The following is a 10,890-nucleotide window of genomic DNA, read 5'->3' on the forward strand; positions in this document are numbered from 1 at the left end:
TCCTGACGCAATGTAAGAGTTAAAGCTTTTTATGATGGTCAATTGAATAGCAATAACATTTTAAAAAAAAGGTTTTTTAGGTATTTTATGTTGTGAATCTAAAAAACACCCACTTTCTATTATAATCCAGGACCAAAGTATGGCCAAAGTTATGGTTTGGTCATTCTAACCCAAAATATAGCACCATAATACTTTTCATTTACAACAACAACAAAATAAAATCCCCAAAATAAGTTTGGCTTTATTTGTAGTAAAACTATGATAAATATCCAGTGGTTCTCTATTTGTTTCCTTTGTCTGGACTCTATGTTTAGTAAGACAGATACTTAATGTCTAGGTTTATAGAATCAGACGCCAACAAAGAGACTCAGAGGACAAGAATGAGCTGTTCTTGACCATCAACCAATTATGCTGATAGTAGGTTCACAAGGACGCCACTTATACCAATAACAAACAATCCTCACATAATCACCATGTTCAGACACACTTCAAGTACACTGCGCATAAGGATGTGCTAAGAGCTTTACTGGAAAACACACTTATAAATCAGGATTCAAGTGGATCATTTATCATTATTATTGTTAGTCATACATCTCTTTCGAAACCTAATGTCCAAGTGAAGACACAACTATGATTGCAGACTACATATTTGGCAGATTACTGGTTGCTCATAATGGCTGTATTAGATTTAATGTGTAGAGGCTAGAAAAGGAAAAGGGTGAACCTTCCATCTTTGTTCCATTCACACCTTTGCCTCTCCTTCTTTTCCCTGTGGAACATAAAAACACAACCCACCCCCTTTTCCCATTGCATCTGGATGGTTACCATGGCAACAGCCTTTTATAGGACCACAGACTAAAAGAAAATCAATACAAGACTCTAAAAAAGGAACAAGGAACTCGATTTTGAATCAGTTGGTGTTAATGTGCAGGGCTAAAATAAAAGGGAAGAAGAAAGAGATGTTTTTTTCTGAGGGTCTCTCTTCTGATTGGTCTTTGAAGGACCAGAGCACAACTGTGGAGTAGTTTATTTTTGGAGGGTGTGTTTAGCGCTTATTTTGATCAACTTGTTCCTGTCTTGTTGGAATTTAGGAAACGGCTTGTACTGATAAGTGAATATGCGCTTTCACAGATAATACAGCGGGAAGAACGAGAAGTAAAAGTGAAATGTAAAAGCGAAGCCATATCAGATGCTGAGAATTTCCCTGGATTTTCCCATAACGCTTTCTCGGATCAAATGACAAAGCTGTTTTGTTTAATAAATATCAAAATGAAAACATTTGATAAAATCACCACACTGAATTAAATACAGAATTTGTTTGTGTTGTCAACTTGAGTACAGCAAACTGATTGTTGTGATCTAAAATGTACCAAATTTTGTGGCTAGGTTACAATGCTAATGTTTCACAGTTTGTATCCCAAATTTCAATTATATTTAAAACTGCTTTAAGTGCAAACCAGGGGGTCTCAAAGATCTCCCAACATACAACGAACGAGAACGAACCACACCAGTTCAGTTACCTCCTCTGAGCAAGCAAATCCCAGGAACATTGATGATCTCTGCCTGTGGAGACTGCAGGTTCACAGCGGACTCAGGTATTAATTTCACCTAAGGTTTCAGATGATCAATCCAGTCACCTGCAGTTCTCACTTTAGGGGGCCCCGGGGCCCTGATACGACAGCTTAGCTGCTTCTGAAACACTTACTGGAGTCTATTCATTGTTTATATAATGCCCTTCGTAAGATCATAAAACCCCTTCTTTCTTTCTCTCCACACATACAGCACAAGACCAAGCAGAGCAGCAGAACCTCCCAAGAAAATGGCTAGGGTTAAAAAGTCAGTCCAACCCAATGGAGAGTCCAATCTTTTCTCTGTAACGAGAAATCAAACATAACGATGTAAGTGTCAGCGTCAAACCAAGTTTAAATGCAATGACAAAAGCACAAATATGCAAATATACATCCCTAATAAATTAGGGGGAAAAACGTACACAAAATGCAGCGAATGTATTTAAAATACAGGGTTTCTGGAGATTTTATGAGGGTAAATTTAAGACTTTTTAAGATCAATTAAAGTAAAATAAACCATATATATACAATATAAATATTAAAAGATATAAATATTTGATACTTGGTCAGAGAGTTACAATTTTTTGCTTTGTCACTTTAAAATGACTGATAAGAAAACAATTCATCACAATAAAATAACCTTTTTAGGCCATAAATCTATTAAAAGCGCTTTAAAACTTTAAGACCCATGGAAAATGAGAGTGAAAAACAAAGAGATGAACTTCTAATTGCGCTGAGATCTAGAGCAGTGGTCCTTAACCACCAGTACCAGTCCGTTTAACAATTGGTACTGCACAAGAAATCCTTAATTATTTTCGTTTTATTTTTTATCTGCGTCTGAATGACCTTTTATTTTGAAAAAACTTTTATTTTGAAAAATGACTGTATTCTCTCTTTACATCTTACTGCTCTTAAGATCTTAAGATCAACTTCTGAAGATCGCAAATGAGGATTGCATATTCCATCATTTCTAGTTCGTCATCTCCAATGGAGGTGTGTGTCTTGCACGCGCAAGCGGCGAGACGCACTCGCATCATTCAGACACACCCAGTTAAATGAATGTCCGGAGCATACTACCAAGAGTCATTTGACAAGAACTGACTGATCAGCTTCATACTTTGTATGAAATATATAAATTTCGGTAAACTAATTATCTCAGACAAACACAGAACACCCAAACACTGCAGTGCTTTGTAATTTTCTCTCTAAATAAAGCTTGTATCAGAGTGGCAACAATGTTTTGTCAGTTTTCATCCTCTGACAAAACGGTTGATGGTCGCCTAGCACCACCTACGATCCACCCGCAACAATCCACCCCCTACCCACCCCCCATCGGCCAACGGTAAAATTGTCTGGTTCACGATGATAAAAAGGTTGGGGACCACTGATCTAGAGAGCGCGTATAAAAACAGTTTACTATCTCATGAGGTCAAAGAGTTCAAAGAGTAAACCATAAGTGTTTTCATAATTAATCTGATATAATATGGTTACACTCACCTATCACATTGATGTTGAAAACCTCTGTTTCGTAACCCAGGTCGTTTGTGACATTGACCTGATAGAGGCCTGTGTCATTTGGAGTGAGGTTCATTAGTATAAAGACACCATCAAGGGAGTAGATGTTTGTCTCGCTATCCAGCTTGCTGAGGACCACCGCAGGTGGAGGGAAACTCACGGAGCGACAACAGATGGTGATATTCTGCCCCTCCTGAACATTTGTGGATGGGAAGATCTCCACTGTCGTATTCCTGGGAGGTGCTGCATTAAAAGAGGCACAATAATTGTCAGTTGCCTAGACGGAACTAAGAGCAAAACTAAAGTACAAGCAAAATTAATCAATTACAATGAAAAGGAGAACAAGGCAAAATGGAGAACAAGGCACTCTAAAAAATATTATTTATTTTTATTAACTATTGATGTTTTAATTTTTACAAGATATTAACACTGTTTCCAGGGGATGGGGACTGATTTTGATTGAATACCACGAAAAAAATGTACCTTTCACGGTAATCTCCAGACTGTCGCTGTGATTCCCATAAATATTAGAAGCTTCACAAACGTAGATGCCAGCATCATCCAGCGTAACCGAAGGTAGGGTAAATGAAGTTTCAACCCCATCAATGGTCTTTAGCTCTGTTCGTATGCCATCCACAACCCTGCTTAGCACCATACGCCCTGCAGGAAAGCTGTCAGAAAGGCAAGAAAAGCTCACAGGTTCTCCCTCCTTTAACTTTGTCAGTGGGCTTGCAATAATCCTTGTGGCTCTAGGGGGATCTGTAAAAGGAGCGAAATGTCACAAAAATACAGATCAAAGCCAAAATTAAGAGGATTTAAAAAATAACACTGACTTACAGTGAATGGACAATGTAGTAGATGCAGTCTTCACTACTTGTGAAGGTGGCACACCATGCATGTCCAGCAAGACCTTGCAGGTGATATGTCTGTCCTGGTCTTCGGCGTCTACTTGTAAAGAATAAACCGAAGTCAGATCTGTTGATCCACTTGAAAATGACTGAGATTCCTCTCTCCAGATTTCTCTTTCTCCATCCAGCCACAGAATTTGGAAAAGGTTGACAGGGAAAACGTCTTGAACAGTGCAGGTCAATTTCATCCTCTCTCCTGCCAGGGAAGGTCCAGAACTTTTTACGATAGGACATGTTGCAAATGCTGATAAGAGAAGAAAACGCAATATCTAAGCACTTTCAAGTATAAATAAAAACCAGAAGTAATAAATACATTTGAGATAAGAAGATCCTCAAATTAGGGCAGATCATCGTCATTCTGACAGAGTCAATATGCAGGACAGCACATAATATAAACAAAGCAACACTCCCTCGCACATTCTAAGAGTTAAAATCCTCAGTGAGCAACAGAAGATTTTAGGGAAGTCTCTGTGACCCTGTAAGCAATAACATTTAACAGAGAAGCATTACATCTTGACAGGATGAATTACTTTACATCCGTAGTCTATCAAATCAATGTCATGGTGAGCTATTATTAAAACTTCCCACAAAGAGACTGAATTACTGGTGACTCGTTTAACAGTTGGTTAATTGTGACTCAAAGTCGATGGAGGAAAAAATGAAACTTTAACCAGGACAGCAAGATTATTATAATAATTTTTGTGTATTTTGATGCCTTTTCAGCACCCAAATTAGCCAGACAAAGTAACATTGCGCAAACAGAGTAATGTTTTGGTCAATATACCATGATGGGACAAAAGTGTCCAAACCTCCTCCAAGAGGTGCACTGTTCAGTAGAATTTAACTCTAATTCTCTAAACCCAATTAAAAACAACTGAACCAGATCTTCAAGCTTAATATAAACTGCCAGGCAAGTGTGTTGGAGATAGACAATCAGGAAATGTTGAGCTCCAGTAACAAATCTAAGTCAGTAGGGCCCCAATTACTCTATTAGTACGTCATGACGTCAAGTACAATGCGATCCTGAATTAACATTCATGTTGATCAATGGTCTCAAACTCAATTCCTGGAGGGCCGCAGCTCTGCACAGTTTAGTTCCAAACACCTCCAACTCACACCTGCTTAATAGTCTCTAGTAGTCCTGAACATCTTGATTATTTGGATTAGCTGGACTTGATTAAGGTTGGAGCAAAACTGTGCAGCGCTAAAGCCCTTCAGGAACTGAGTTTGAGTCCTATGATGTTGATCCAGGACCATCATTTTTATTCGAGAATGTCATCCATACCTATTCCCTACCCCTAAACCCAACTATAACTGTAAATTATTTCCAAAATCAGAAGGGAATAAGAGTTGGATAACAATTACTGTATGTAGAAGTGCATAAACCAAATCGTAAGCCTAAACTTAACATAAACTGTAAGCACATCCCTAATTCTGATTGGCTGATTTGAATGTTGCTCAAGGACCAACATGAATGTTAATCTAGGAACATGTCCTACTTGGTGAACTCAGGTTGGCATACTCTTTTACCCCCCGTCTGACACCCCTGAGTCTGGAAATTGCAAATTTCATTCAAAATTTAGAATGGTTGAGACCTTGAAAACTTCATTATACCTTCACCATTCAGCAAGTGAACTATTTAATATATCCCTTGAGGAGCTTCTTAGCTTAAGACTGAATAGTACACTTGCAGAGATGCTTACAAAACACCTTTACTTCCGTCTGCTTGGACTTCTTGATTGAGCCACATGTGACCTCACAGACGTAAGATCCCTCATCCTCCACCTCCACCGGATCAAAGAGCAGCTGGGACAGAGAGCCATCAGTTTTAGGTTGCCTGTGGACTGACATGTTTGAAAGATTCTTCCAGGAGAACTCGGGATGAGGGCAACCTGAAGCCTGACAAGACAGCACCAAACTGGAGCCTCTGTCGGACACCACCGTGCCATTTGGTTGCAGCTCCACGTCCAGCAAATGAGCTGCAAGACAATTAAAAGAAAGTTAAGAGTTGTACCGTGTCACCTCCAAAAACATAATCACAATGTTCTCACTTTCTGAGGAGCTTTTTAGTGCCCTATTAAAGTGTTCGAGTCCTCTATAGGTTCAAATGGATCTAAGATCATTAAACATTGTAATTTAGAATCTGCATATAATATTACATTTGTTTAAATCCTTTCTGTGCTTAAGGTTTGTAAGCCAACTCTTCTCTGATTGGTCAGCTGGCCAAATCTGTTTTGATTTTTCTCTCCCTATCTATTCAGGCCCCAGTTCAGAAAGTTAATATTTTACAAGCAGGCAGGGATTACGTAAATATATTTAAAAAATTGTCTTGACATAGAGTGGTAGCAGGCAAAAAATAAAAGAATAATAATAATAATAATAATAATATATAACATAAATAACAGCTCATTTAGATGACTCAGTGCTGACTCTCTTTTGTTTGAGAGACAGCATCTTTGTTTATCATGAATTTCTTTGATTAACAACTTTGCAGACTGTCTACATTGAAGGGCAGCTACGTTACAAGCTGCAAATAAGATATTTTTGAAGACCTACTCTTTAAGAATTAATCAATTGATATAGGCCTAAAATTGGTTTCTTATTTTTATTTTACCCATTACTACAGTCTAACTGTGCTCAACAGACCAAATTTAGTACCAAAAAATCCACCAATGTCTTACCCTCAACATTTAGATTAATAGTGGTCCTCTGACTGCCATACTCATTGAAAGCCTCGCAAACAAACATGCTCGTGTCTGATAGCTTGACGGAGTCAATGGTAACTGATGTCTCAGCTCCTTCTTTGGTTTTTAGTATAGTTTTTGCAACATTACTAAGGACCACACGTGTCACAGGAACCCCACTGGACTTGCAGAAAATGGTCACAGAATCTCCTTCCTTCAGACTTGACTGTGGACTTGCTACAATGCGAGTATCCACAGGAGGTGCTGTAAAGAAATTAGAAATTACAATATATAGGATCAATGACATTTAAGACACGTTTAGGGAATTAAGTGCACCTCTAACCTTGAACGACCACTGAAACGTTGACCATCTGGTTTCCCAAGTCATTGCTAACATTACACTGGTAAGTTCCAGCATCTGATAAGGACACATTATGCATGAAGAGATCTCGCTGTTTTCCCAGTTCCACAGAATGGCCATCTGGTTTAAGAGCCGTCCATGTAAAAGCAGGCTTTGGATTGCCTTCAGCCTCACAGGTCAAAGTTAAACTGGATCCCAGTGAGACTGCGGTCTCTCCAGATACTTCAACGTTATGCGGTGCAGCTGTGAAAGCAATGGGAAAAATAAATAACCATGGGGGTCACCATCTTCAGAGAGGAAACACTATTCCCACATCCGTTTTGGGTTTAATTGAAAGGTGGTTTATGTTTAAATATGTACGTCTAGCTTACAAAGTACTTTGATGTGTCTAGACGTCTCCTTGGTCTTCTCTTCGGGTGGTACACCTTTAATATTGAGGGATGCTCTGCAAGTTATTGCCTTTCCATCGTCCTCACTTGAAGGTGTAAATGTGTAAGGAATGGAAACAGCATCTTTATCAAAGTCTCCGCTCTCACTATGAACAACCCTGTTTTCATATAACCACTCCACATCAAAGTACTCCGACGGGTACACAGAAGACACTTCACAGGACAAAACGTTTTCCTTGCCCATTATCAAGTGATCATATCCGGATATAACTGGGTTTCTTGGAAAAGCTGAAATGGATTCCAAAATGTAAAAATTAGTCAAAAGCACAAATGAAGAGTCAAAGTATTTCATTGAGCAGGGATACAGTCGTCAACATTTGGAGTGGATCAAAACTTTTCATAAACAGTTCCTAAAATAATTGTTTTAATAACAAAATACATTTTTGTCTTAGCATTTTTTTCACTGATCCACTTGAATGTTGACAGCTTGGTATCATAGTGAATATTAATTTTTGAACTAAAAGTTTAATTGGACAAATGTTCTGTTCATCAAATCAATATTTACCGTTCACTTAAAAAAAAACCCTTTAAATCCATCAAATATAGTTGTATACATTTTTGTTAACCAACGCTATACTCAGTCTGACCTCCAATGTCATGCCAGACATAGTTTGAGAAATATTTACTGTGGTAAAAAGTCACAACAGAAAAGTGTATTCTAAATCCGGACTCAAATGATTAAACTGAAAACACAGAAAGCACTCACAGTAAACATTAACCTGTGTGGTCAATTCTTTCATCTCTTTTCCGCAGGCAGCTCTGCACACTATGGCGTTGGCGTGATTCTTCGTCACATTGTCAAAGATCAGGACAGTTTCTTTATCCCCCGTCTTTGGAGTGGCAAAAATCGGTTTGTCTCCTAACGCGGTCCAGACAAACTTCACCTTCTCTGGGCAAGATAACATCCTGCATCTCAGCTCATTCCTGTCGCCCACTTTAAATTGAACACTGCGCGGCAGCTCCAGCGTGTGGGAAACAACTAAAAGACAAACATTTTTCCAGTTCCAACATCAATCATTTATGTTCAACAAGCACTGATTATTATGATTTATAATTTATACATTTGCATATCTGACTAAAATACAGAGTTTGAATATGGAAATAAAATATTTGCATAACTAATTAAATCATGAATGTAAAAATTTTGCACAATTCATGCTTGTTCAGTTGCACTGTAAAAAAACGTCTCAAATGTGCATATGCAGTTCAGCTACAGAAATAAAAATGCAATATGTACATACTTGTGCATACAAAAGTCTGTAAAGAGTAAAGATGTTTTTAAAATTCACAAGTAGCTACAAAGAAATGAAAAGTTCAACATTTAAGAATTAACATTATGAGAACAAAATGTATATTTTCTTTCTGAAATGTTGTTTGTTTTATTTACAACTTTTACAACTAAGAAATTATGTTTTACAATGTTTAGTTGTGGAAAATGTAAAGATCACATGGCAATTCTCTGATTTTCTGAAATGACTGGATTTGTTAGTTGTGGGTTTGAGTGGAAAAAAATAAAAAATATATATATATATTGGTCAAATTGGTTAAAAATTGGTTAAAAATCAGTGCTATTCTGAATATTGATTTATAAACTCATCTGTAATTAAAACAGGTAATGTGTTGGCTAGGGATTAAAACTATTTTTTATAATCTAAATATTATTTTCTTTTATTTTCGAGAATGTCAATTTATGCAAAAATTAAATAAATAAATACAATTATTTGAATGTAATCAATTATCATAACTTCTAATCATAATCAATATTAATAATTATATTAATCATATTTTTCTCCATGTGGAAAATACAAGCAAGGGGTTAATTATTAAAAAGTTATACAACAAAGCAATTTTTATTATAATAAAAAGGTAAACATTTAAAAAATAATAATAATAACAACAACAACAACAATACCAATAATAATATAACTGCATTAATAAAATCAGCCATATAAAGTCTAAGAAACTGACCAAAAGAAATGTTAAGCAAGACTAAAATATGTTAAGATATACATGTTGCCTAATAGCATATGCAGTTAAATTACTAACAGATGAAACTTACCTGCAACTGGCAAAAGCAAAGTCAGCAAGAAAGCTGTATCCATGTTGTATACTTATGAAGAATTTTTCCAAGTGCTCCAAGGGAGTGAAAATGAGTTAGTGATCTTGCTTTCATTCAGCTCTGGATCTCATTTATATGAGAAGGGGGTGGGATAGTAGCCCTAAATAAGCCATGAAGGAATTCCCCATCCCTCAATCCTTTGTTTGGACCAAGAAGAGAGGCGAGCAGAAGTTCTCCATCCACCACAGGCTCCCTCTGCTGTCCTGACAGGGTTTCCAGGAAATCACTGTGTACACTCTGAAGATAACATTTCCTTTATGAATTAGCGAGTGGCGACACATTAAAACAACTTCCAACGCTTTTTTTTACAAGCTTGGGGAAATTATTTTGTTTTCCCTGAAATGCTTGATCTAAAAGAAAGTAGCTTGATGGATTGAGGAGGGGGCTATTGTATAAATATGAATTAATTTAAGTGTATAACATGAGGCCTATATAGAAAAAAAAACATTTGCTTATGTACGTTAAGAATAGTAAAAAGTGTATTGTGTGTGACATTACCATATAACAGCTAGTAGGCGCAAAACCTCGACGGTAGACTATAATTCTGCAAAAGAAGACATAAAAACATGATAAAGCCTAATAAAAATAAATGATATGTTTTATTTTGTGTCTAATGTGAGTTTGAATCTCACTTGCAAGTTGCCATACTTAAACCTCTATATACGGTGTGTAGACTGACCTGTATGGACATGAAGGCGACAATGGATAATTTACCTCAGATCTAAAAATACATTAAAACAACCATGAATGTTAACATGTTCGACTCAGTGTTATCCAGCAAGTGTTTTCATGATGAGGAATGCATAAGTGACACGATGTGTGTTTTTAATCATGTTAAAATGCTCTGTATATGAATTATTAGATAATGTAGGTTACTTATCCGTTTCCCTGCGACGTGCAGTCAGTGCGCCTGCTGATAGCTCCGCCCACACGCTCTTCTGATTGGCTGGGATTTTGGATTGATTTGTGGAGTCTCGCAACATTGTGGGGTCTGGTGTGCCCTTTGGACAGCCGAATATGCTTGAATCTTTACCTGGTTATATATACTGTGTAAACTTAGAAATATCTTGACAGACATTTTTACACTAAACTAATAATTTTGTTAATGATATAGCTCTGAAAACATATAAAAGTTATATGCTTTATAATATTTAATGTTTCCAGTTGATGAATGATCAGAATACATCCTGCTTTAATGGGATATGTTCTCACAAAAGGAAAATAACCTCATCACGTAGTTTTAACATCTATTAATGCTATTAATGTTTAACGTCTAATTCTTCTTT

The 10,890-nt window shown here is 36.9% G+C and overlaps 1 protein-coding gene across 5 annotated transcripts; it reads right to left on the reverse strand.

Annotated features, from left to right (window-relative positions):
• Positions 1-504: 504 nt before the first annotated feature.
• vcam1b (vascular cell adhesion molecule 1b) lies at positions 505-10,544 on the reverse strand. 5 transcript variants are annotated; one of them, XM_073936590.1, is made up of 13 exons: positions 10,481-10,544; positions 10,284-10,325; positions 10,103-10,148; positions 9,545-9,839; positions 8,192-8,464; positions 7,408-7,713; positions 7,019-7,279; positions 6,673-6,939; positions 5,695-5,970; positions 3,921-4,235; positions 3,567-3,842; positions 3,066-3,326; positions 505-1,871 (listed from the first exon to the last, which is right to left on the reverse strand). In XM_073936590.1, the coding sequence occupies exons 4-13, from the start codon at positions 9,585-9,587 to the stop codon at positions 1,723-1,725; spliced, it is 2,427 nt and encodes an 808-aa protein (XP_073792691.1). In that variant the 5' UTR covers positions 9,588-9,839; positions 10,103-10,148; positions 10,284-10,325; positions 10,481-10,544; the 3' UTR covers positions 505-1,722.
• Between the last annotated feature and the right edge of the window lie 346 nt (positions 10,545-10,890).

The sequence above is a fragment of the Danio rerio genome, chromosome 22 (genome assembly GCF_049306965.1).
Source record: "Danio rerio strain Tuebingen ecotype United States chromosome 22, GRCz12tu, whole genome shotgun sequence".
In the NCBI taxonomy this organism is placed as follows: Eukaryota; Metazoa; Chordata; class Actinopteri; order Cypriniformes; family Danionidae; genus Danio; species Danio rerio.